This window comes from Pleurodeles waltl, chromosome 4_1 (assembly GCF_031143425.1).
Source record: "Pleurodeles waltl isolate 20211129_DDA chromosome 4_1, aPleWal1.hap1.20221129, whole genome shotgun sequence".
NCBI classification, from domain to species: Eukaryota; Metazoa; Chordata; class Amphibia; order Caudata; family Salamandridae; genus Pleurodeles; species Pleurodeles waltl.
The window spans coordinates 996356870-996381051 of record NC_090442.1 but is presented as its reverse complement, the minus strand read 5'-3'; the positions used below and the strand labels follow the sequence as shown (position 1 = coordinate 996381051).

The window sequence follows — 24182 nt, the reverse complement described above, 5'->3', positions numbered from 1 at the left end:
AAATCCATTTTGAGAACAGCAGTGTTGGTTTGCAGTCAGGTGGTGTATTCTAGCTCCCCCACAAGATCAGATCGTCAGCCAGTTTCTCATCCTGCTACACTTTTCTCATATGTACCACTTCTGCTCCTCCCCTTTCAGTCAGTTATGCCGTCAGTCTACCTCAGACGGTGGGCACACAGGTTTCGGGCTGAACCATCTAATAGCGATGCACTCTTTAGCCAGAGTTAAACTGAGCAGTTTCAATTTCCTAATACATTTAAAAATTTTCATTTTGGTAGGAGGCCAAAGAGGCATTGCTTAATCCCAAAAGAGATAGTCCAACTGGTGGCCCTACACCTCCTTCAAAATTGCCTAACAAAACAAACAAAAAAACAAAACACCGGAACGGTTCTACAACGCACGGTTCGCGGGGTCTCATGTTGGATATATAGTATGTAACTGCTTGGGAAAGAAGTAAGCAGTATGGATGATATTAAATTGAATAATCTTAAATTGTGCATTAATTGACACCTCGTGCACTCCCCTGTGTACCCTAGCCCACTCCCTGGCTGTAATAGGGTCATCACTAAGCTGTTGCCAAGCGTCTTCAATCTTCAAGGGCGGCCCCCTGTCTGTCGGTCCAGAGAGCTCAATATATGGGTGTGTAATAACCCTAACCGTCCCCCTCCGCCCCCACCCCATCATCCACTGCAATGGACAGCAAACTGACAAATATCCTCAGGGGTTCCGGGGCTTTGGGGGAACCTAGGCCATTTCTCTGGCTGAGGTGGCAATTTTTGTGTGCTGAAGACACTGCCCCAGGCCAGATGTCTCAAGAGCATCCTGCATGGTGTTAAACCAGATGCCCAGACAGATCATTCAGTATATTATACCGATCTGTTACCACCACTCCGTAGCCATAGCTTGAGCAATTTGCAATAGTAGGAGCTATCATATTTAAAGAAGTCTTCTATTTTGCCTGTAGGGTGTTGAGATTTGACCCCACTGTCCCCCGACTCGATCCCTAGAAATACCTAGGTCTGTATTGGTCCATTTGTTGAACATTAATTTTAATGTTATAAGGCAAAAATCAAAACTCAAACTGCTAGAATCATAAGAAACTCATCCAGGTATTCAGGCATTTCGTGGGCGATAGTTGCTTTCCTCATGGATGTTAATTTTTTTTCTCACGAATTTCATTGTTGACCTTTTGCTTTTGATCAAGTTCTAGGCCTGAAATCTCAAGCTACATGACCGAAATGTTGTATATACATGGCATTGGTTTTGTCTTTAATGTCATTAGAACTCCACCCTCATACATTGCACAGTGCCTCCATCTACGTAGTACAGAACAGTAGCAAATGGATTTTTCTTTTTCTTTTAGACAATGATTTACAAGGCACAAACAGTTCAGGATCTCTTGGTGGTCTTGATGTTCGTCGGCGAATTCCAATAAAGCTAATTTCCAAACAGAATACAGCCAGCACAACCACAAGTGCTAACAACAATAACAAAAACAAAGTTCTGGTCCGTTCTCCAAGGAGCATGCCAAGAGTGACTGCAAAGACGCAATCTGGTGAAGAAGGTAATCTAATTTCATGTTTGACTTTCGCGTGTAAATTAAGGGTTTATGCTGTTGATTATTGTAACTTAGCCTTTTTTAGTGCACAATCTAAGGCCTGCTCTGCTAAGCATTTTTATGTTCTCAGATGCCCTAATTTTGTGTTAGCGGTTGTAAAAGTTTTTTTTTTTTTTTTTTTTTTTTTTTTTTTTAGATGTACTTATCCCATTTTAGGAGTCAGAAAAGTTTCTCGGATCCCTAAAAAGGAACTGCAAATGAATACCTATTCAGTATCTGGAAGGGGCCGGTTGAAGGTGTCCCTGCCAAATACCAAATCTGTATGCTACATTCTGTATTTGGCGACTGAAATCTGGTTGCAAAACATTGAAAAGAGGCGGCAATCTCTTTACAAATGGAAATCGGCCCAATGCAGCCCCTTAACCTTTTGTAAATTTCTTAAGAAAAAGTTTGTTAGGGAAAAGCATTGGTCCATAAGACCACTGCAAACTCTCAAACAAACATTATTTTTTTTCACAACCTATTTTCTTTAAGGAAAAGCCGATGGCTGCATTTAAAAAGGAAAAAAAAAGTTAGATTTCTTTTAAAAGCTGACACAGACATGGTTGTCTGCTTGCCCAGCAGGACACTTAGCATGTGTTGTCGACCTTGACCACAAAAACCTCTTCTGAAGTAGATGAGATTGAAGATTTGTTTGAAGTCTTCTAGCCATTGATACCCTGTCCCCATCACGTCACTGAAATGAGTGAGAATATACTTTTGTAAATGTTTTATTTCAGGAAAGTATTCCTCTTAGATTCTTAAACAACACATAAATGCTTTAGCAGAAGTGAATGTATTTACTACAAGGTGTGGTGTCTGATGGTTTGAAGGGCTTGAAAGGATGTCATTTATTTATTTTATTTGCAAGACCAAACGGCTTCACACTGTTATCAGTGAAGGAGGTTGATGGATGCTGGCTGGGGCTCACAATGAATGTTTCCCTGATGCACTTGTGCATTTGCTTAAGTTAAAAAGACAAGACACTGGTCTTACAGCGCTGACACTGGATGGAGAAAATATTTGAAAAGACTGCCTGCACAAGCCAATAGTTTGAATAAAAGCACTGTCGACTCCTATTCTCCCAACAAACCCTAATTCCTTTACAAAGCACAAATGCATACAAACAAACACTAAATAACATATTTTACAATGAAACAGAAGCATGAAATCTGGTTTGTTGAAATCAGAATACTCTTTTTACAGCACAGCACAGCACATAATGTGTGGTATGTTATTCAATCACGTTAGTGAAGGAGAAGCTCTGTAAATACAGTTACATGCATGTAAAGGTAGGTCAGCAGATACAGTGTTGGAGTGTTCTGTATTTAAATCATAATTACATGTTGTGTGCTTTGCTTTTTCAGAAGGATTTGAGTACGGTGAAGAGGAAAGGTATGATTGCAAGTCAGGTGACATGTTTATGAATCAGAGAAGATTTCCTGGACACCATTTCTGGGACTATAAGGTAAAATTGTGAAATTATTTGAGAGAAAACGAGTTTCCTTGTTCAAGGAGTGTTTGTTCCTTGATATGTCTTTTTGCAGGTCTCTATGGTAAGTGAATTTCGAATCCGACTCTTCTCTTTTAGTCATCTGTCATGAGGGCATTACTTCATTTTGCCTTGAACTTGAGCTGGTGCTGTCTTGTGATAGAAATGTAGCATACCAAGCCATTCTTAAACTTTTTTTTAAATACATGCTCCATTAGATTAAGAGGAGGGTGAGTATTTGTGATCGGGGAGGGGGGTGGGTGGGCTTGGAACTGGAAGCAAAAATTATGTGTTTTGTGTTAGAGGGCGATAGCATCATGCCGTTGTACATGAACATATGATATTGAGTGTGGTGATTGGGAGAAATTGGATTATGGTGACAGTCCCTCCCCTTGCTTCACTCTCACAAACAAAAAAATTAATTGGCAACACAGTCATAAAGAAGCATATTAGAAGCAGTCCTTACTTGCTAATGGAAGAGCATAATATCATTTTGTTTTAGCATATGTTTTCACTTTTGAAAGTTTTTAGAATGCCGCATTATTTCATTAATCAGAGTTTTTTTTAATTTTAATTAATTTATTTTTTTACCCAAAATTATACTACAGATAAATCTTATTGGAGAAAAGGATGACACACCTGTGCATTTCTGTGATCAGTGTGGGCTGCCGATTAAAATTTATGGGCGTATGGTAAGTATTACATAGTTACTTTTGACGTTGGGTCAGCTCTCAGCAGGTTTCATAACCTCTCTGAGGATTAGCTTAATGAGGGCTGTAGCCATGATATATATTGTCTTTTTTTTATTGATTACAAGTGCATGAAATGAGAGCCAAGGTCAATTAAATATTAATTAACTAGTTGGTTTGTTTGTGAAGTTTGAACAAGGAAGATGTAGTACAGATTAAAAGCACACTGGAATGTTAATGTAGCCAGTCCCCATTAATCTCTCTGAATGCTGTGTAATTCAGTAAAATGCCTTTTATTTTGTCTGCTAGAGCCAAGTAATGTTCCTTGTGACACATGGATTACTTTTTGAAAGCATCTCTGCAAATTGTAATTCATGATTTAAGCATTCACTTCAACTTAAGCTGCTGGAAGTTTTGTCCAGTAGTTACGAAAAACGATTACACAGTTACTAGGTGTGTGTTTTTGTAAGCTAAGCACAGGCTTTTGGAATGGCTACAAACGTGCCTTGCTGTGGTGCCAAACATGGATTTCTACTCTTGTGTATGATACACTCAGTCTTTCCTCCCACACCTGTTGTATTATCGTTTTACTGTAAGAAGTTCTTCTGCTTGTTATGTGGATGACCCTGAAAGAAAATTTGCATTGATGGTTCACTCCAGGCAGAGTCTGCATCCAAAACTGGCAGAAAATGGGACGATTGGATGGGGTTGGACAGTCTTCTCTGATGGGAGAGGTATAGGTGGGCACTCAAGGAGCCTCTACTGCTTGCCACTTTCTAAAGATAAAGCCCAGAACCAGCACTGTGATAGAACTGTTCTTTTTTTTCTCAGCATAGGAAATTCTCCATTAAATCTAAAACCGGCTTTCCAGACATGAAACCAGGCACCCTCTAAAAAAAGGAAGATAGGACTGTCGTAATCCTGTGCCATCTTGGATTTTCACACCTTATTGCAAGATCGATGTTCCCTCCTCCCGTCTCCATTCTCTTTTCCCCTACAGGGCAATGTTTTGTGATGTTGAGACACTTGTTGGTTGCTGAGTGATGTTCCAGCACCATCTTTGATGCCTCCCGTTGGTGTAAGGGGTTTGAAACCAACAGACCTGCCTGTGCAGAGTGAATAATTTGCACTGTTAGAAAGAAAATGTGTGGTGCTGAGAGTCTTCATTCATTTGGGTCCTTTGCCTCAAAGGTATGAAATCTTCCTCTGTCAGGCCTGTAAAAACCAGTACAGAAGGACCTTGCCGATCTTGAAGAGGCCAATCCTGTGGTGGTGGTGGTAGTGTTTTTTATTTTTATTTTATAAACAGGCCCTGTTAGATCATTCTTCTCTTTTGGACCCTTTCAGTATAACTCAAAACCATGACTGTAAGCAACCCTTGCAGAAAATATAGTTTCTGGCATGTTTGCTTGGTGTGAGTTTTTGCCTTTTTCCTGGCTCTGACCCAGGAAGTCAGAAGGTCAGTTTCCTTCTGTGTGAATTTTAAAAGCCATATGAAGGGGATATCTATCTATCTATCTATCTATCTATCTATCTATCTATCTATCTATCTATCTATCTATCTATCTATCTATCTATCTATCTATCTATCTATCTATCTATCTATCTATCTATCTATCTATCTATCTATCTATCTATCTTTAACCATTAAGCGTTTGGTTTCCACTGTCCATGTTATGCTTGATCATTCTGCTTTTCCTGCCTCTGATTTGTTATAATGATTAAAAGGCAATAGAAGACTCTTTGCTCTGACGATGTGTACCTCGGAATCTGCCCTTGCGCTTTTGTATGGCTGAGTCACAAATTTCTTAACAATTCTAGCAAAACGATTCACCTGGTGGGAAAAATCAAAGCTGGATGGTCTGAAGAATAAAGAGTGCACAGGAGGATCTGGTTCATTTAAATCAGCAAATGACACCTGGATTTTTAGTAGATTGCACAAAAGGTGGTAGGTGGTGAGAGATTTAAAAGATTTTCTAGAATTCCTTTTTTTTAAAAATCCATACTGTGCAGCACAGCTGCAAAGAAAACAAAAACGGTGCAGAGCGCTTACATTTAAAAAAAAAAAATTATAATAACTTTCAGACATGTTGATCTGCAGCCGTACTGCTGTGCAGCATGGCAAAAACAAACTGGCAAAGCCAATAACTTCCATAGGTGAGACCTATTGGCTTTACCAATGCTTGTTGCAGTTGCAAGTTTTTACCCTAGCAAGGAGAACAGTCTTCAGCAAGACATTTTTTATAACATTCTTTTATAGAACCATATAAAGTGATGATTTTGAGGAGAAATTGTTGGAAGTAATGGCAAATACATGTACACAAACACTGTATTCGAGGGATCGCTATGTAAGATATAATAGACAGAAGTATGACTGTTCCTTCCTTTAAATGCCTTTCTTCATTGTTTTATTAAAATGATTATTAATGACTCCACTGCTTTGAGTTTGACTTTTTGAAATTATAAATGTATTAAAAAGTTTTATAATTTCTGTAGGAAACTGAAAGGTAAATGAAATTGTGGCTTGTGCGTTTTATTTTGAATATCGCCTACAGATATGGCTTGACTGTTGCCGGCCATCTCACTTATAAAATATTTTGTCAGGCTCCATTTCAACATTTGCAGTTTGTATTCGAGACCACGATCCCAACAAGAGCAGAAGAGAAAGCCCTTACTAACTAGAATGGAGTAAAAAAAAAATCTTATTTTTAAGCCACCCATGTTTAAAATAAAATAAATAGGACGATTGAGATGAATTCTGAAATTGAAACTAAAACATGTTTGGGAGCCTTCTCCTAAGCTGCAGTAGGTGGGCAGCTGTGTAATCTACCTGGTGGTCGGCTTAATTGCTCATGTCAATCAGAGCAGCTCGCCAAAATTGAGGTGGAAGTTAGATCATGCGTTGGTGTCTCACAGTTCTTTTTTCAGCTTGAAGTGAGCGAGATATGGCCACATATTATAGAAGAATGTGCTTCCTTCACTAATCTATGATAACGCACTGCGCATGTGAGGCCAATTCTGTTTGATTTGGAGAATTTGTATTATCTTCATCCATACACGAAGTACAATTTTTGCACGGTCATAACACAAGGCAGTCTTCAGGCCATAATCAAAAGTTTTCTGGAGAGAAACTTGTTTGCATTTAACTTTATTATTTACTAAAGGTTGCAATTAAATGGCTATTATTCTTTTTCAGATACCATGCAAACATGTCTTCTGCTACGACTGTGCAATCCAGCAGGAGAAAAAAGGAGACAAGGTTTGCCCAGGGTAAGTGTGTCTGATAGTTTCTTTTGGTAACTTTATTTTCAATTAAAATGCATAGCTGTGGAACAGTACTGTAATCTGAATACACTGCACATGTTGATTTTAAACTGGAAAAAATCTCACATTCATGTCCAGCCTAATGTTTGTTGAGTAGCAGTGTCGGGGGTATATCTCAAATATCAAAGGAAAGGCATCATCAAAAGGATATCCAGTAAACTTTGCAGAGTGGCTTGTTCTAATCCCACTATTCTTTGTATGTACATATAGCTGTATTAACATTGCCTTAAATTTTGAAACTCTTAGGGGGGCTCACTATAGAGGCCATATTGGACAGTACAGAATCAGGGTCCATATCCTTCATAATCCTTTTTTGTACTTTGAGCAAAAGAAGTGTATTTTTCCCTTTTGCTTCCTAATTTTAAATATGACGCACTTGGTGTAAGGCTAAACATCTGTTCGATATTTCCTAAACTGTTCCATGCACCAAATTGACACAAGCTGTAATTGCCCCATCCATTGATTTGCCCTGGAGAACTCCAGTGAAAAGTAAAAAAATAAAACATACACCCATAATCAAATTTGGTAGTTAGTCCCTTGTTTAGCCAGGTATTAAATGGTTGTTTTGAATACTAGTAGGCATTTAATGGTCAACTCTGCTTAGAAACCTATCAAATTGTAGTAAGCATTCAGCAAAGTGGCTTCCTACTTTGCTTGTTCTTTACCTTTGCTTGTTACTTTCCTTGTTGTTTATCTTGCCAGCTTTCAAAGGAATGGTGTTATTGTATTGTCTTGCATTCTTACTCTTGGAATACAGAAGGGAGACCTCTGATGTCCATGCATTACTCACATAGAGGTGTAGTGCTTGAATTGCAATGATCGCCCTTTACTCCTCTTCAACTGTCCTGAGAATAAGGGGTTTTATGTACATCACATGTGGGCTAGCTTATTCAAGCTGTCCCTTATGTGTCTAGCAAGGGAGTGTGGAATTTTAAGTTCTAAGGTAAGTGTGCTTACCTTCTGTTGTATTTTTATTTGCAATTGTTTTTGTTTTCGCAGAGTCGCTGAAGGGTTTGGGAGGAAAGGGACAAAGGAGATCCAGAGGTATATATGACACTTACGTTGTATCTCCAAATTAATGTTTGACATGGTCCAGTTCTTGGTATTGGTATGTTTTTGATCTTTTTTTCACACATTGTTTGTCATCTGGTCGAGCACGTTGTGTTGGGTGCTCTGTCAATATTTGGCATTAGTGGTAGGAGTGATACTTAAGAGTATTTGCTTAGGGTGCCTAGGGTAGTAATACCAGATAGAACAGCATTATGGCAGAGCATGGAAATGCTGTGGCAGGGTGATGTCCAGGTTAATTTGCATAAGCGGACAGATGTGTTGGTTTTTATATGCATCCTTCAGTTTTTTTGTTTTTGTTTTTTTCTTCATTTTTTTAAAAAACATCACTCTTGGCGTTGATGGCTGCATTCTTCTGTCTAGGATAGCTAGAATGTTAATTGCTAAGAGATTTACATTTTTCCAATTGCCATTAAGCCAAGTTCTACGACATTTGAATGCTCAAACTTCCCAAATGAAAATGAGGTTGCTTGATTTCATACCTGGCAGCACAGTTGTGATTATCACTCTCCACTAGCTCCCAAAAGTGAAGATTCATGCTCATTGTGGTATGAAATTTTACCTTTTATCATATTGGGCAGGGCATTTCAAGATCCACTTATAGATTGAAAATCCAGGCAAGCAAACATTATGCTGAACATGCATTTCTTATTTTTTTTTTTGTAGGTTTTTTTGGGGGGTGGGTTGAATGATATGGTGGAGGCAGAGGTTATTAGTATTGTAAACCCTTGAATTAGAGAAACGTGTCTTGTGTTGAACAAGATACACACTACCATTGCTTTTTGAGAGGGAGTCCTTTGGGCACCTTCTGCCAAGTTAGTGGAGAACAGTAGTACCGCCATTGCAATACCTTGGTGTTTGAATCTGCCACTCTGTCATTTTAATTATGTTTAATGACGCCAAATCCTGAGCCTTGGGCAGTATCTGGGTGATAAAATGTGTAAGCCTACATTTGTGAGAGCAGTGGTTTATGTTAAAAGAGCATTTTTTTTTTTTTTTCTTTTTTTTTAGAATGAGGCCATTTAAGGTAGTAATTGTTAGGCATAGTATTCATGTAGCTTGGCTGGATATGAAAGTGAACTTTCAAGGTGCATTGGCACACCCCAAATCCGACCGATACCCACGTCCTGTTTAATGGATTAACCACAATCCATTCTTGAGTTTCCACTAGTTTTTTTGGTGGTATTCTGTAATTTGTCAGCCTACTTGGTTGAACCTACTATACTCTTATTGGTAATATATCTGTAGATTGAGGGCATTAGTAGCTGAGAGCTAGCCTTTTGGAAATGGATTTCTCCTCCTTTATATGATATGTAGGTTCCCACTCAACTGTCCCACCTGCCATGGTTCTACAACTCAGTAAAAGGTAATTAATGTTTTTAGTAGTTCTCCCTGATACAGTCAAATATAGCTGCATCCTGAAATAAACAGCAAATCAACTGTAAATATTAAATGGATTGATGGGCTACTTAAAATGGGCAAGAAAAGGACCTTTAAAGATAAAAAGTAAATCCAATTGGAATGTCTATAATGAGCATGCATAAACAGTGCAAAAATTGCTGAAGTAATATTAATGTTATCGATCATTTAATTATGCTACAAGAAGTACCATACAACTAGTGCAGATATTTTGTGCAAGTTGTTGATAAATATGATAATGTTTACTATCGCCTATTGTTTGTAAAGACAAATCTTGGAATTGTACAACACATTGTCTTTCAAACTGAATCGGAAAGTACAAGATTTGAGGATGAGTGATGTGTCTGGGTTTAGATGGGGATCTAGAATATAATACACATTTTGAATTAAATTGAGTTTAATTTTGAAAAACAACGTATCATTTTATTGGGATAAATAGTTCTGGTAAGTACAGTCATGTATGTTGTAATCATTGTCAAATTAAAGGCTAAGAATTTCAAAACAATATGAAATGTATTTTGAAAAACAAAGTTCAATAGATAAGTCCCTTGGGGTGTTATGTAGCTAAAGATGAAATTTCCAGTTTTTGTCTCCATATTCAGTTACCCTTCGTGCTTATGCCAAATTCTGTTGTATGCAATTCTTTTTCATGTGTGCATTGTGTACAAAAAGCAATTGTGGTTGTGTTTTTTTTTGTTTTTTTTGTTCTGCAACATGCAACTGTAAAGAGCACCTACGGCTGGTACTCAACGACCCTGTGGCATTAATAGCAACCACACTAAGCTATTGGGCTAATGATGAGAAGATCAACATTTACAGATGCATTTCACTTCTCTGTTTAGAACATCCGGGCCCCCACATTGTTTTTAGGACTTGAGAATGCATTTTTTTTCCTTTTGCTTTCTTACAGGGTTATCATCTTGCAACAGGGTTCCCTGCCTGCTGGCTTTTCCGTTCAGTCATACTTTCCTTTTTTTTTTTTTTAACTTAACAAGTGTAGTTTGCATGATGCTCGTATTAGCCATAACATCTTCGTAACAGCTGGGAGAGATTGCAACCACTAAATAGACCTCTAAGGCACTGTGGTGTTGAAACATTCCAAAGACCATGGGTGCTAAAATGGACAAAGGATTTCAGACCTAAGAGACTTTCAAGCAGAGCTATAAAACAAAGCTCCTTTGATGCCAGAAACTCCACAATTTCATTTATCTGGGGTCTGATTTTAAAAAAGCCAACAAGACTTATTTACAAAGATTTCAAAGTCCTGTGTAATTGTAACTCAGACTTTTGCAACTCAGAAAAAAATCTTTTAATGAGACACTAATTATTCTGAAGTGCCCAGGGCATAAGCCCCAGAGAAGTACCAGAGGTGCTTCCAATCACCTTTTCTCAGTCGCCAGAGACAGAACTCATGCAAAAGAGGTGACAGTCAGTCACTTGTTTCACCTTATAGTTGTGACCACGAGGAGTCACAACTTCAATGCAGTGATAAAAGATGAGGGGGGGAGGGGGGTGGGGAGAGGGGGGGCATGGGGGGTGGGAGGGAAGGGGGGGAGGGGGTTAGGTGGCTGGTGCGTGGCCTAGCTAGATATGACAGTCGAATCACCAGGTTTTTAGTTGCTTCCTGAAGTCAGTCAGCGAGGGGGACGTGCACAGGTCGGAGGAGGAGGCTGTTCCAGGTTTTGGCGGCAAGGTAGGAGAAGGAGCGTCCTTCACAGCGATCTCTGCAGATGTGTGTGGCGAGGGTAGCTGATTGGAGTTCTCTGGAGGGTTGGTAGGATGACAGATTGTTGTTGATGTAGGTGAGGCCGGTGTTGTGAAGGATCTTTTATGCGTATGTGAGTGCGTATGTAAATCAAAGCCGTCCATTGCGTTGGTGCGAAAAGTGGTCTACATACTGAACATTTCAGATGGATGTTAATGAATTATAGCCTGCTGCCACGGTAAATACTAACAGCAGGTTTAAACTGAATCCAAAGATGTTATTTAGATTGTAGGAAAGGTAGGCTTGTGGTCATTTCTTGCAACAAACTCATTACTTCATAGATGGGTCCCTGAGCTACTAGGGAGTGTAATTGGGCATTCTGCAAGTACTTGTCGTGAAAATAAGTGCAATTCAAATCCACATGTAGGCATGAATTCTGATGAATTATCTCAGGCCATTAATTCAAGGCAGATTACAGTTCAGATATTATGAACATGGTCCTAATAGTTCAGAATGTGAAAAGCAGGGAAGACAACAGAATTGACAAACCACCCATGTGTGCCTTCCAAGGCTTAGGTGAAGACTTGCTTGTCATGACTGACTTGGGCTCCTCATTCACCATCAAGGAAACAATTGACAGTCCAGTAGAAAAGAATGGGAGCCATCACATTTGATGGATTTTGTATCAGCTTCTTAGGGTACTTGCATAAAATGTTGGATTTAGAGGAAGATCCTCATGGGTCAAGATTTATGTGGTACTGAAGAGAAAATGAATGGAACAATCAAAGACTCTTGACGATAACAATCAGTTCATGTACGCCAGACCATGTATTAGTTGTGAGTGGCTTAAGCTTTAAGATCCATTGATGAAACTGTCCTTGACCGTTAACTTCAGCCACAAAGCACTTCAGAAACTTTACCAAATAAAAATAAACAAGTACACCTTACAGACCACAAACCTTTGGTTCACATCTTGTGCTCCCGGCCGCCGCGCTGAGTGGGACTGGCCTGCGCTTCCCCCGGGGACCTGGAGGGCCTCGGGGGCATCGATCATTGGGGTGGCCTTATCGGCGGTGGTGTTGTGCTGCGGCCCCCTCTCCCCCCTTTTCACTTCCACGATTGAAGGCCTTCTCTCGCCGCGCCTGGGGATCTTGGCCTTGCCTTGAAGGCCTAGACCGCGTGGCCTGGAGGTAGGACGGCTGCATGGACGGCGCTGCGCGCTGAGTGACCTGAGAGCCTCTCCTGTGATTGTGTGGCTTGGGGGGGGCACACTCAGACGATCGAACAAGTGGAGGCGGCGGGATCGGGCCAGGGCCCGGAGGTGAGGTGGTGGCGAAGGAAAAGCCTGAGCTGAGGTGGGAACTGGTGTAAGGGTGCTCTGGCCTAGTGCCGTTGACGCAGAGGCTTACTTGACGCCAGACATTGACGAGATTCATAGCACCGCTGACGCTGGATAAAGCTGATTAGCAGGAGCCGGGAGGACTTTGTGAAGGTGGATTGAATATCTGACCTTCCCTCCTGGACATCTAGGGGGGGGGTCAGCGGAGTGTGGTTGTCAACGACCCACTGGTTATGTGATGGGGAAGGTGGAGCAGAGACAGGCTAAGCTCTCCCTCGAGGGGGGCTGACGGAGGGGGTGGGGGGGGATGCTCCCGCATCCCAGCCGGAGGGGCCAGCGACGGATGAAGAGAACTCAGATGGTTCGGTAAATGCCATGTTTCTGGACCTCAAGACCAGCCTGGCTTGAATAGATGGGAAGCTAGACCACGTGACAGAGCAACTTGATCGTATCGAGACTCTGGTGGACGAGCATGATGCCCGCCTTGACCAGTTGGAAGCGCGCGTACCTCTGGTCTGGAAGACACGCAGCGAGGTGAGGGTGAACAATTGCTGCGCATGGAGAGGGTGCTGGAGGTCATCCGGGCAAAGAACGAAGATTTGGAGGCCCGATCGCGTCGGAATAACCTCAGGTTGATGGGGCTCCCCGAGACCACGCACATGGGCAGAATGGAGGATTTTGTGGAGGAGATGCCATCTGATCTGTTCCCCGACCAGCTGTCCCGTTTGGTGGTGGTGGAAAGGGCGCATAGATTGCTGGGGCCGCGGCCCTCGCCTGGAGTTCCTCTGCGCTCGATCATTATTCGGCTCCTGAACTATAGTGACCGTGACTCGATTCTGCGACTGGCCAGGGAGCGTCATCCGGTGATATACAAAAACACTGAATTGAACTTTTTTCCAGACTACACCCCTGGCGTGCAGGCGGCGTGCAGGGCGTTCTTACCGGCGAAGTGCTCGCTGGCCCAAACTGCTGCTAGGTTCTCGCTCATATACCCGGCGAAACTAAAGGTGCAACATGGTGGGTCTCTACAATTCTTTACGGACCCAAGCTAGCAGCCAGGTATGCCAAGTCTCTTCCTCGGAAGCCAGAAGCAATGCCGGAGGCTGGGTGTGCCGCGGAACGAGAGTCGCTGAGCGATAATGACTGATTATCTTTGGTTTTTCAGCAGAGAAGGCCCTGCTGCAACTAGTTGTGGGATGCACTTTATTTTGTGCCACTTGTCCTGAAGTCACTCCTTTTGTGCTGGGCCCCCGCCTGCCCTCCCTCCCTGATACTAGGCGGGTTGGGCGGTTAGCTTCCACCCTCTGGAGGAGTCCCCATTATTTGCATATTTGGGTAACTGTGGTTTTTGGGGGAGGGATGTCTTTGACCCGTTTGGGGGGTCTCTGTGGGTGGGGGGGGGGGGGTGAGTGGGCCTTTGGGGTTGTTGTATTGTGTGCTTTTCGGTTTCCCATTTTGTGTTTTGTGGTTTTGGGAGATTGGCCGGGATGGAGGAGTGATGGAACTGCGCTGTATGTTCGCTGAGGAGAACAGATGAGCGAGTCTCTGATTCGCTGCTTAATATGGAATGTGCGTGGCTTGAATGACAGACGGAAGGTGCACCTTATGTAGGCATACGTCAAGAGGCAGAATATAGATATATGCATGCTACAGGAGACACACCTGGTGGAGAATGCCTTACATTATTTAAAGGCTGGATGGATTGGGGAATGCCACGGGTCTGTGTATTCGAGTTATGCTAGAGGAGTGGCGATTCTGTTGGGCAAGGGGTTGCAGTGGCGCACTCGCAGGGTGATTGTTGACCCATTGGGGCGGTATGTTCTGCTTAGCGGAGTGCTGATGGATAGGCCGTGTCGCCTCGCGTCGGTGTACGGGCCTAATTCGGATGATCCTGAGTTCTTTAGTGAGGTCTGGCGACTGATCGAGTCTTTGGGGGTAGGAACTGTGCTTTGGGGAGTAGACTTCAATGTGATCCTTGATCCCATTCTGGATAGAGAAAGTTCGGCCCGGGCACAGCATACTTCTACTGCTCGCGTTTTATCTGCGATTATGGACGATGCGTCGCTGGTAGATTTGTGGCGGATGAAACACCCTGCGGTACGGGAAGGCCCTTGGGTTAATTATGTACACAACAGCTGGTCGCGTCTTGACCGTTGGATAGGCTCTTGAGATGTGGCTTTATGGACCCGCTCAGTCGATCACATGGCGCGCACGCTGTCTGACCACGCCCCGGTGCGCGTAGAGCTGGAAATACCCAGCGGACCTGCTCAGGCCTATATGTGGTGGCTGCCGCCTGGGGCACTTAGAGACGAGTTGTTCTGTGAGGAACTGCGTCGCAATATCAATCTTTACTTTGAACAGAATGTGGGCACAGTGGGGTCGGCTGGTACGCTGTGGGAAGCCTTTAAGGTGGTTGTACACGGGATTTGCATTTCAAAGCAGCACGGCGTGCTACGGGCGTTGCGTCGTGAGCTGGCTGAGTTAGAGGATCGGGTTGCAGATCTGGAGGCCCGACTGGTGTTGGACTGGTCTGGAGCCACATTGGCGGCCTTGAGGGCTGCAGTCTCTGCGTATGAGGAGGCTTCTTTGAGAGAAGTACATTTTTTTTTAAGGAAATTTGCACGGGCCAGGCGATATGGAGAGGGTGATAGAGCCGGACGCACTGTGGCGACTCTATTCCGCAGGCCGTGGGCTAGTGGCTATGTGACTGAAATGGATGATTAGAGTGGGAAGCGAGTGGCAGGTATGTCTGAGGTTCTGAGGGTCTTTACTACCTTTTTCCAGGATCTTTATTCTGCTCCCTCTGCGGTGCCTGAGGAGGTGATCCGGGGATATTTCTCTGACACTAGCCTCCTCTGGTTTGATAGGATACACAGAGAGTACTTTGATGCTCCCTTTACTATAGAAGAGGAGGTGAAGGCTGCTATCCGGAGCCTCCCGGGAGACAAGGCACTTGGGTTGGATGGATTGACTTTGGCGTTTTATAAAGAGTTTGCAGATATTTTGGCGCCCTATCTGCTGGAGGTCTATGACCAGGCACTGCGGAATGGAGTGCTCCCGGCCATTTTGCGCGAGGGGCTTATTGTTACGATTCTCAAGCCAGGGAAAGCTGCAGCTAGCTGTGATTCGTACCGGCCCCTGTCGATGATTAACATTGATAATAAGATATTAGCCAAAATTATTGCGGCGCGACTGCGGCCTCTTATGACGAAACTGGTGCTGCCGAATCAGTCAGGGTTCATACCGGGGCGATCCACGGCACAAAACTTACGTAAAGTTTTTGCTGTTGCTGGCTCAGTTCCCGTTGATGATGGAGCTGTGGCGGTGTTTTTGGACGCTACTAAGGTGTTCGACTCATTGCTGTGGCAATATGTTTGCGCTCCTGGAAAGAGTGGGGATGAGTAGCCGCTTTGTGAACTGGATACGTTTGTTATATTCGCAGCCAGTGGCTTGCTTGAGGGTAAACGGATGCGTGTCAGAGCCTTTCAAGGTGGCGCGTGGAACTAGGCAGGGTTGCCCCCTGTCACCATTGCTTTTTGCGATTGCGATGGAGCCGCTGGTGGCCTTTCCGAGACAGCACCATAGTGAGCGGGGGCTGTCGTTCCGCCAGAGAGCGATTTTGATTTCCATGTACGCTGATGACGTAGCACTGTATGTACGGGACCCTGTGCGAAACCTGGATGTGTTGCTGGATGATATCGTCAGGTTCGGAGACATATCTGGAGTGGCGATAAATTGGTCTAAGTCGGTTGTGTTGCCTCTGACGTCTGGAACGGCAGAGTGCCGGTCCCACTACCCTATTGTGTGGGCGGACGGTCCTGTTAAATATTTGGGCATCTGGTTGAGCTGTGATGTTGACACGCTCTGGCTTGCCAACTATGATAGGGCCATGGCCTGGCTGGACGACAGAGTCACGGCGTGGCGGTCCTTGTCATTGTCCCTGACTGGACGGATTGCGGTAGCTAAGATGCTGGTGCTGCCCAAGTTTTTGTATCTGTTTCTCAACCTTCCGCTGGTGCTTATGGCCAGTTTTCTGCGGCGCATTCACTCCGCGCTGATCCAATTGGTGTGGGCGGGTGGTCAGCCTTGCATAGCCTGGAAGACACTAGTGCTGCCATTTGAGCTGGGTGGTATTGCGGCCCCTGATCTAGAGCTCTATTATCTCTGCGCGCAGGCTCGTTTTGCCTACTACTGGATCAACCAGATACGCTATCTGCCACACCTGGCTCCCGAAAGCGACGCGGTGTGGCCGGATGGGCTCGAGCGAGTGTTGGGCAATTTGGACAGACCTCGCCCTTGGGGCATTGATACGGTGGCTGCCACGGTCCGGGCTTGGTTGGGTTTGCTGAAACGTTCTGGGATAGGTGCGCCGTTTGCACCGTCTATGCAAGTGGTGGTGGCGGCGGGCGATACGGCGATGTTTCAGGACTCGCGGCTACGGAGCTTCCTACGGGACTTTGATCTGATAACTCTCGATGATTGGTTTGTTGATGACAGGTTGATGTCCCCGGAGGAGATCCTGGGGGACAGACCGGCCACTGCTCTCCACCGATTCTACGTGTTGAGAATATGCGCTATGCTGCACGCTCGCTACCCCTGCTTGCCCACGACCCCAGCCTCTTGCCGCTCGCTGGAAGTGCTATGGAGTGCACGGACGCCTGAGAGGCTAATCACTAAGCTGTATGGCAGTGTGCAGGGGCAGGGAGAGGAGACTTGGCTGTCTGTAAGGATGAAATGGGCAGAAGATGTGGTGAGAACATTGCAGAAGATGTTTGGAGGATGTGCTGCACGCATATGAAAGAGTTGTCACCAAACTATAGATTACGCCTCATACATTTTAAGTTTTTTCACCGTCTGTACTAAACCCACAGTAGATTGAGCTATGGGGCTGCGGACGGATGATACCTGTGCAAGAGGCCGAGCCCCTGCTGCTGATTTTTTTTGTACTTGCCATGGACCTGTCCGGCAGTATCTGCCTATTGGGGAAGGGTCTTTAGTGTACTTTCTGAGATGATTGGGCTGGAGATTCCTCAGTCTCCCTTGATGGCGCTGCTGGGAGGGGAGAATGAGGTGCAGACTACAGTGCGGCGCCTGGTTGGCATGATGTTATTATTAGCTAAGCGCAGGGTGGCAATCTGTTGGGGCCGGGCCCGGTCCCCCCAGATATCAGATTGGCTGCGAGATGCCGCTTTTTGCCAGGAACAATTAACAAATTACTGGGAGTTGACTCCGGTTGGCTCCAGGCCGCGAGACATCTGGGCACCGCTTCGTTCCTATCTTGAATCTGCGTCTGTCTGAAGAACCTGCTGTGGATGGGTATGTTGAGGTGATGAGTGTTGTTCACTCTACAATGGGATAAGGATGTACAGAATGGTTGCTGAGAATTGTGCTTGCTCCTCCCGGTCTTCACCCTCTCTCCCTTTATTTTTGAAGTTTCTGCTTTCCTCCTTTCCTTTTTCCTTTCTTTCTGCCACATCTGTTTGGTCCTGCCCTTGGACTTGGGTCCCTCCGGCAGGGGCATACTACTATATGGACATTCAGCAATGTTTTTTTGGTCTCCCTCTGCCTGATTCATAAGTTACTGAGACGCGGCGAGTGAAAGAGCCGAAGATAGATTAAAGTAGCTGACTGATCTTTTACTGTAAGGACCAAGGTGGCACTTCATCTTTTGTTGTATGTTGTTTACATAAAACTATAAATAAATAAATTAAAAAAAAAAGATTTCTGTACATAAGGGTTGGGATTCAGTCAAATGTTTTTCATTTTGTGTCTCATTATGAAGTGTTGTAACCCCAACCCCCACCCCCAATTGCCTTGGCAAAACCAGGATTAATGCTTGCTACCAAGGCCCCATGACCACATCCGCTTTAAAATATTCACCCTGGACCAATTTTCTCACTAATTGTTTTATCACTCTGCAGCAATGAAGGTTCTCTGTGCGCTGCAGCTAAAGCTACGAGTGCTAAAGACCTATGATTACTTAATATGTGTAAAGAAATGGCTCCCTGTTGCAGTTACCCCCCACTTTTTGCCTGATACTGATGCTGACTTGACTGAGAAGTGTGCTGGAACCCTGCTAACCAGGCCCCAGCACCAGTGTTATTTCACCTAAAATGTACCATTGTCTCCACAATTGGCACAATCCTGGCAACAAGGTAAGTCCCTTGTAACTGGTACCCCTGGTACCAAGGGCCCTGATGCCAGGGAAGGTCTCTAAGGGCTGCAGCATGTCTTATGCCACCCTCAGGACCCCTCACTCCGCACAGACACACTGCTTGCCAGCTTGTGTGTGCTAGTGAGGAGAAAATGACTAAGTCGACATGGCACTCCCCTCAGGGTGCCATGCCAAGCTCACACTGCCTGTGGCATAGGTAAGTCACCCCTCTAGCAGGCCTCACAGCCCTAAGGCAGGGTGCACTATACCACAGGTGAGGGCCTAGGTGCATGAGCACTATGCCCCTACAGTGTCTAAACAAAACCTTAGATGTTGTAAGTGCAGGGTAGCCATAAGAATATATGGTCTGGGAGTCTGTCAAAAACGAACTCCACAGCTCCATAATGGCTACGCTGAATACTGGGAAGTTTGATATCAAACTTCTCAGAATAATAAACCCACACTAATGACAGTGTTGGATTTATTAAAAAATGCACACAGAGGGCATCTTAGAGATGCCCCCTGTATTTTACCCAATTGTTCAGTGCAGGACTGACTGGTCTGTGCCAGCCTGCTGCTGAGAGACGAGTTTCTGACCCCATGTGTTGAGGGCCTTTGTGCTCTCGGAGGACAGAAACAAAAGCCTGCTCTGGGTGGAGGTGCTTCACACCTCCCCCCTGCAGGAACTGTAACACCTAGCAGTGAGCCTCAAAGGCTCAGGCTTCGTGTTACAATGCCCCAGGGCACTCCAGCTAGTGGAGATGCCCGCCCCCTGGACACAGCCCCCACTTTTGGCGGCAAGTCCAGGAGAGATAATGAGAAAAACAAGGAGGAGTTACTGGCCAGTCAGGACAGCCCCTAAGGTGTCCTGAGCTGAGGTGTCTCTGACTTTTAGAAATCCTCCATCTTGCAGATGGAGGATTCCTCCAATAGGATTAGGGATGTGCCCCCCACCCCTCAGGGAGGAGGCACAAAGAGGGTGTAGCCACCCTCAGGGCTAGTAGCCATTGGCTACTAACCCCCCAGACCTAAACACCCCCCTAAATCGAGTATTTAGGGGCTCCCAGAACCCAGCAAGATAGATTCCTGCAACCTAAGAAGAAGAGGACTGCGGAGCTGAAAAACCCTGCAGAGAAGACGGAGACACCAACTGCTTTGGCCCCAGCTCTACCGGCCTGTCTCCCCCCTTCGGAAGAAAACTGCTCCAGAGACGCTTTCCCCAGGGCCAGCGACCTCTGAAGCCTCCGAGGACTGCCCTGCTCTAGAAGGACCAAGAAACTCCCGAGAACAGCAGCCCTGTTCACCAAAGACTGCAACTTTTTTCCAAAGAAGCAACTTAAAGACAACTGCGTTTCCCGCCAGAAGCGTGAGACTTGCAACTCTGCACCCGACGCCCCCGGCTCGACTTGTGGAGAAAACACTTCAGGGAGGACTCCCCGGCGACTCCGAGACTGTGAGTAACCAAAGTTGTCCCCCCCGACCCCCCCACAGCGACGCCTGCAGGGGGAATCCCGAGGCTCCCCCTGACCGCGACTGCCTGACTCTCAGATCCCGATGCCCGGAAAAGACCCTGCACCCGCAGCCCCCAGGACCTGAAGGATCGGAACTCCAGTGCAGGAGTGACCCCCAGGAAGCCTTCTCCCTTGCCCAGGTGGTGGCTACCCCGAGGAGCCCTCCCCCTTGCCTGCCTGCATCGCTGAAGAGACCCCTTGGTCTCCCATTGATTTCAATTACAAACCCGACGTGTGTCTGCACACTGCACCCGGCCGCCCCCGTGCTGCTGAGGGTGTACTTTCTGTGCTAACTTGTGTCCCCCCCCGGTGCCCTACAAAACCCCCCTGGTCTGCCCTCCGGAGACGCGGGTACTTACCTGCTGGCAGACTGGAACCGGGGCACCCCCTTCTCCATTGAAGCCTATGTGTTTTGGGCACCACTTTGAACTCTGCACCTGACCGGCCCTGAGCTGCTGGTGTGGTAACTTTGGGGTTGCTCTGAACCCCCAACGGTGGGCTACCTTGGACCCAAACTTTGACAAAGAGAATAAAATTGAAAAACATTTGTATAGCCTCTAAGGTGATACACAAGATTGCTCCTATATATTTCCAGGACAGATTCATAATTTACAGACCGTCTCAAAATCTCAGATCCACAGTATACAAGAACCTTTTGTTACCCAGGTTTAAACGGTCTTCCTAGGGTGGTGGGAGCAATTTTCTTAGAACAGCACAGCTCTGGAACACTCTCCCCTTAAAACTAAAGAACTGCACTGATTTGATGACTTTCAGGAAATCCCTTAAGACTTGGCTTTTTACACAGAAGGATTTGTACAGCCGTTACGCCTCTTTTTATCTCTCCCGTTTGCAGTGTCACGCTTTCATCACAATCCAGCTTGACTGTGGCAACATACTCTATGCTGGCACCTCCACTGAACTCGCACACAGTCTCCAAACAATACAGAACGCTGAAGCCAGACTGATTTTTGACCTGCCCAAGAGAGCCCACATCTCCCAGGATCTGAAAGATCTCAACTGGCTTCCAGTTCAGAAGTGATGACACTTCAAACTCCTCGTGCACTCCTTCAAAGCCCTCTGTGACCAAGGAACTACCTACCTGAACCACTGCCTGCACTTCAACCTCCCCCGCAGGAACCTCCGCTTCTCACACCAGGCTCTCGCACAGATCCCTTGCACCCATCGCTGCTGCATCGCCCTGTCACTTGGAGACTTCAAGAAAGGGCTCAAAATCCAGCTTTTCAGTGAGACTATTCTCAGCCCCTGGATACCTTCGTGGGTGACAAGCTGTTCTTTCTAAATACTTGATTGATTGAGAATGATTTGCATGGAGGTAGTCTGTTTTTAGGTGAAAGGTTTGTGCTACTAGAAAGCTACAGCTGTTTTGTTTGTTACTCATCACTTTGAGCTGGATCAGTGTACTATGATTAAAGCTCTGGAAACCCCTTCTTGGGAGAGAAGGTATGGATATGGAAGTGAAGTATTGCTGTCTACTCTACGCTGAAGCCTTCATGTACTGTCATAGCAGTGCTATAACCTGTTTGAGTATTTCCAGTACACACACTGGGCCCCTACTACAATAATGACAACACAGTTATGTGTTTTTCTTTAGAGGCCAGGAATTTATATAAAAGTCAGTGTTATCACCATGCCAATTGTATGGGTTGGTGTATGTCTACAACTTGAAAAGCAAATTGATTAAAACAGAAGGTACCTCCATCTTTTTTTGGGCATTGTATCCATTTTTGCTGACTGTTCTTCTTTCTGAAACTTATAAACCGTAGTAATGTGCAGGATCCTGGAGAACAACTTCAAACAACTATGGGCTGTCTTAACCTTTGCCTAATTAGTGTACCTTGGAACAATAGTACTATACTCTAGAAACATCTGTTAACTTTAAAGCTATTTGACGGCCATTCGTGCTTACACATGCCCCACTTATATTTCTCTAATTTATGCTCATTTGATTGACACTCGCTGCTCTCTTGCAGTAAAGGCTGTGACACTGAATGCTAACTAATGACTGTTCATTCAATTGAATTAAACATGCTTTGGTGTTTCATCTAATCTGACACCTTGTAGGTCATGGGGGGCAAATTCAATTACCCTGAATGATTATGAAATACAACATTAATTGTGTTTGATGGAATCCTTAATCTCTCTGTATATTTGGAGGGCAATGTTGCATGGTTGCAACAATTATGCAGACCAGAGTATAAAACTCTGTAGCACACCCTTACTCCACAAATTAGCATGACTGGTTGAATGACGAGCACAAGGCTGGTTTGAAACCTATGGATTAAGAAAAGTGGCCTTGGGTGAAATGCCACCAGAAGGAACATTCTTCGGGGGGATTCCAACCTTCCATTCGATAAGATTAAGGAAGAAATATCTAGAAATTATTTCTTCTAGTCTGGATCTTATGATTGCAGATCAGGCAGATGTGATCATCATTTTAATGATCATTGCCATTCTTGTAGAAATACAAAATCACTGCAACTGCTAATTGAAATTTTGCTGAAGAAATCTTTCAGATTGGGGAGCTACTTCTCAAATGCCAATGTCATTGCTTCATGAATCTCTCTACTAGAGATACTGTTGCGTTCTCAGCGGACAAAACTAGAAGCTCATTATTGAGTCTGTACCTCATTCCTAGAGTAAAAAATTGGATTATTATTTGAGGTGGGTGACTATCCACCTTATGGAATAATAACATCCCTTGTCAGGTTGAACTCTCGTAACCTTAGCTCAATCCCTGGGTAGCTACAGAAGAGACCCGATATGCTTAACTTTAGGCAATGTGGTAAAGTGTTTTCTCAGTACCCAAACAGTAAGAAAGTCAAAATGCTAAACAATAAAAAAAAATCCCAAACATAATTACAAAAATAAAGCAAAATGTAATAGACAATGACAAAACTCTAATAAGGGGAACTAAAATTGTGAATTTTTAAAGTTTTGAGTGGAATTTGAGTAACAAAGTGCTAATTATAGTCAACGGTTGTGTTAGATCTGGACCAAGGTGCAATTTGATGCCGAGTGCAGGTTTGATACACCAACTATTTTGTCCTATCCAAAGCATTTACCTTCTGATCTATTCCTTTTAACTCCCAATCCACCGCCGGAGTACATTACTAAAGCCTTCCCAGGACCCCAGGAATGGAACTTAGAATCTCACTGGGTGTCAAGGTAGCGGCTAACAGCAGGGCCCAGTCCAGGTCATGTTGCCACTGGCCCAGTGGTTGATTCCAGGAAAAGGGGTCTTGTATAATGTTCTGTCCTTGTAGCTTGAACAGGAGGTCATCTTATGGCCCTTGAAGTCCTTTGTCCTGGGTACAAAATAGAGCAAGTCTGGTCCTTCAGGGCTCCTTTCACATCACATGCTGCCAGTTCAGTATTTCTCTGATATTCTACAGGTCCGGGAAGTGTTCTGAGGTGTGTCGCATTTGCCTGGTACTAGCTAGAGGGTAGGTTTGACTCCTGGGCACACCCTAACAAATGGGGTAAGAGAGAGGCGTGAGACGGGAAGCGGGAGAGATAGAAAATATTCCAGCATCCGCCCACATCTAACAGAAGAGCAGAGTTACTCTGACCATCCACAAGAATGGTCTTGGCATCCTGTTCTCTCCTCATTTAACAAACCCACCCCCCAACCACCACCCCTAACCCACAAGAGTAATATGGAAACACAGCAGACCTGTTAAGATTTTACACTTTAGTGTCAACAACAATGCCCAAATGACCAACTCGTGTATTATAAGGAGTCATCTATGCCTACTACTGGCTGGGAGAAGCTGGAGAGTCAATGAAAATTAGCCTTAATGAACTTCAGGCAGGACAAAGATAACTTTCTAAAAGTTATGCTTCCTTAATATTTATTAAATGTC

General features: G+C 44.6%; 1 protein-coding gene across 4 annotated transcripts in view; it reads left to right on the top strand.

Moving 5' to 3' along the window:
- CBLL1 (Cbl proto-oncogene like 1) overlaps positions 1-24182 on the top strand; it is a 61243-nt gene that overhangs the window by 19359 nt on the left and 17702 nt on the right. For all 4 annotated transcript variants that reach the window (XM_069229826.1, XM_069229828.1, XM_069229829.1 and 1 more), the window contains exons 2-6: positions 1364-1564; positions 2965-3065; positions 3698-3781; positions 6975-7048; positions 8102-8146. In XM_069229826.1, the coding sequence (XP_069085927.1) occupies positions 1364-1564; positions 2965-3065; positions 3698-3781; positions 6975-7048; positions 8102-8146 (505 nt within the window). The remainder of the gene's footprint in view (positions 1-1363; positions 1565-2964; positions 3066-3697; positions 3782-6974; positions 7049-8101; positions 8147-24182) is intronic.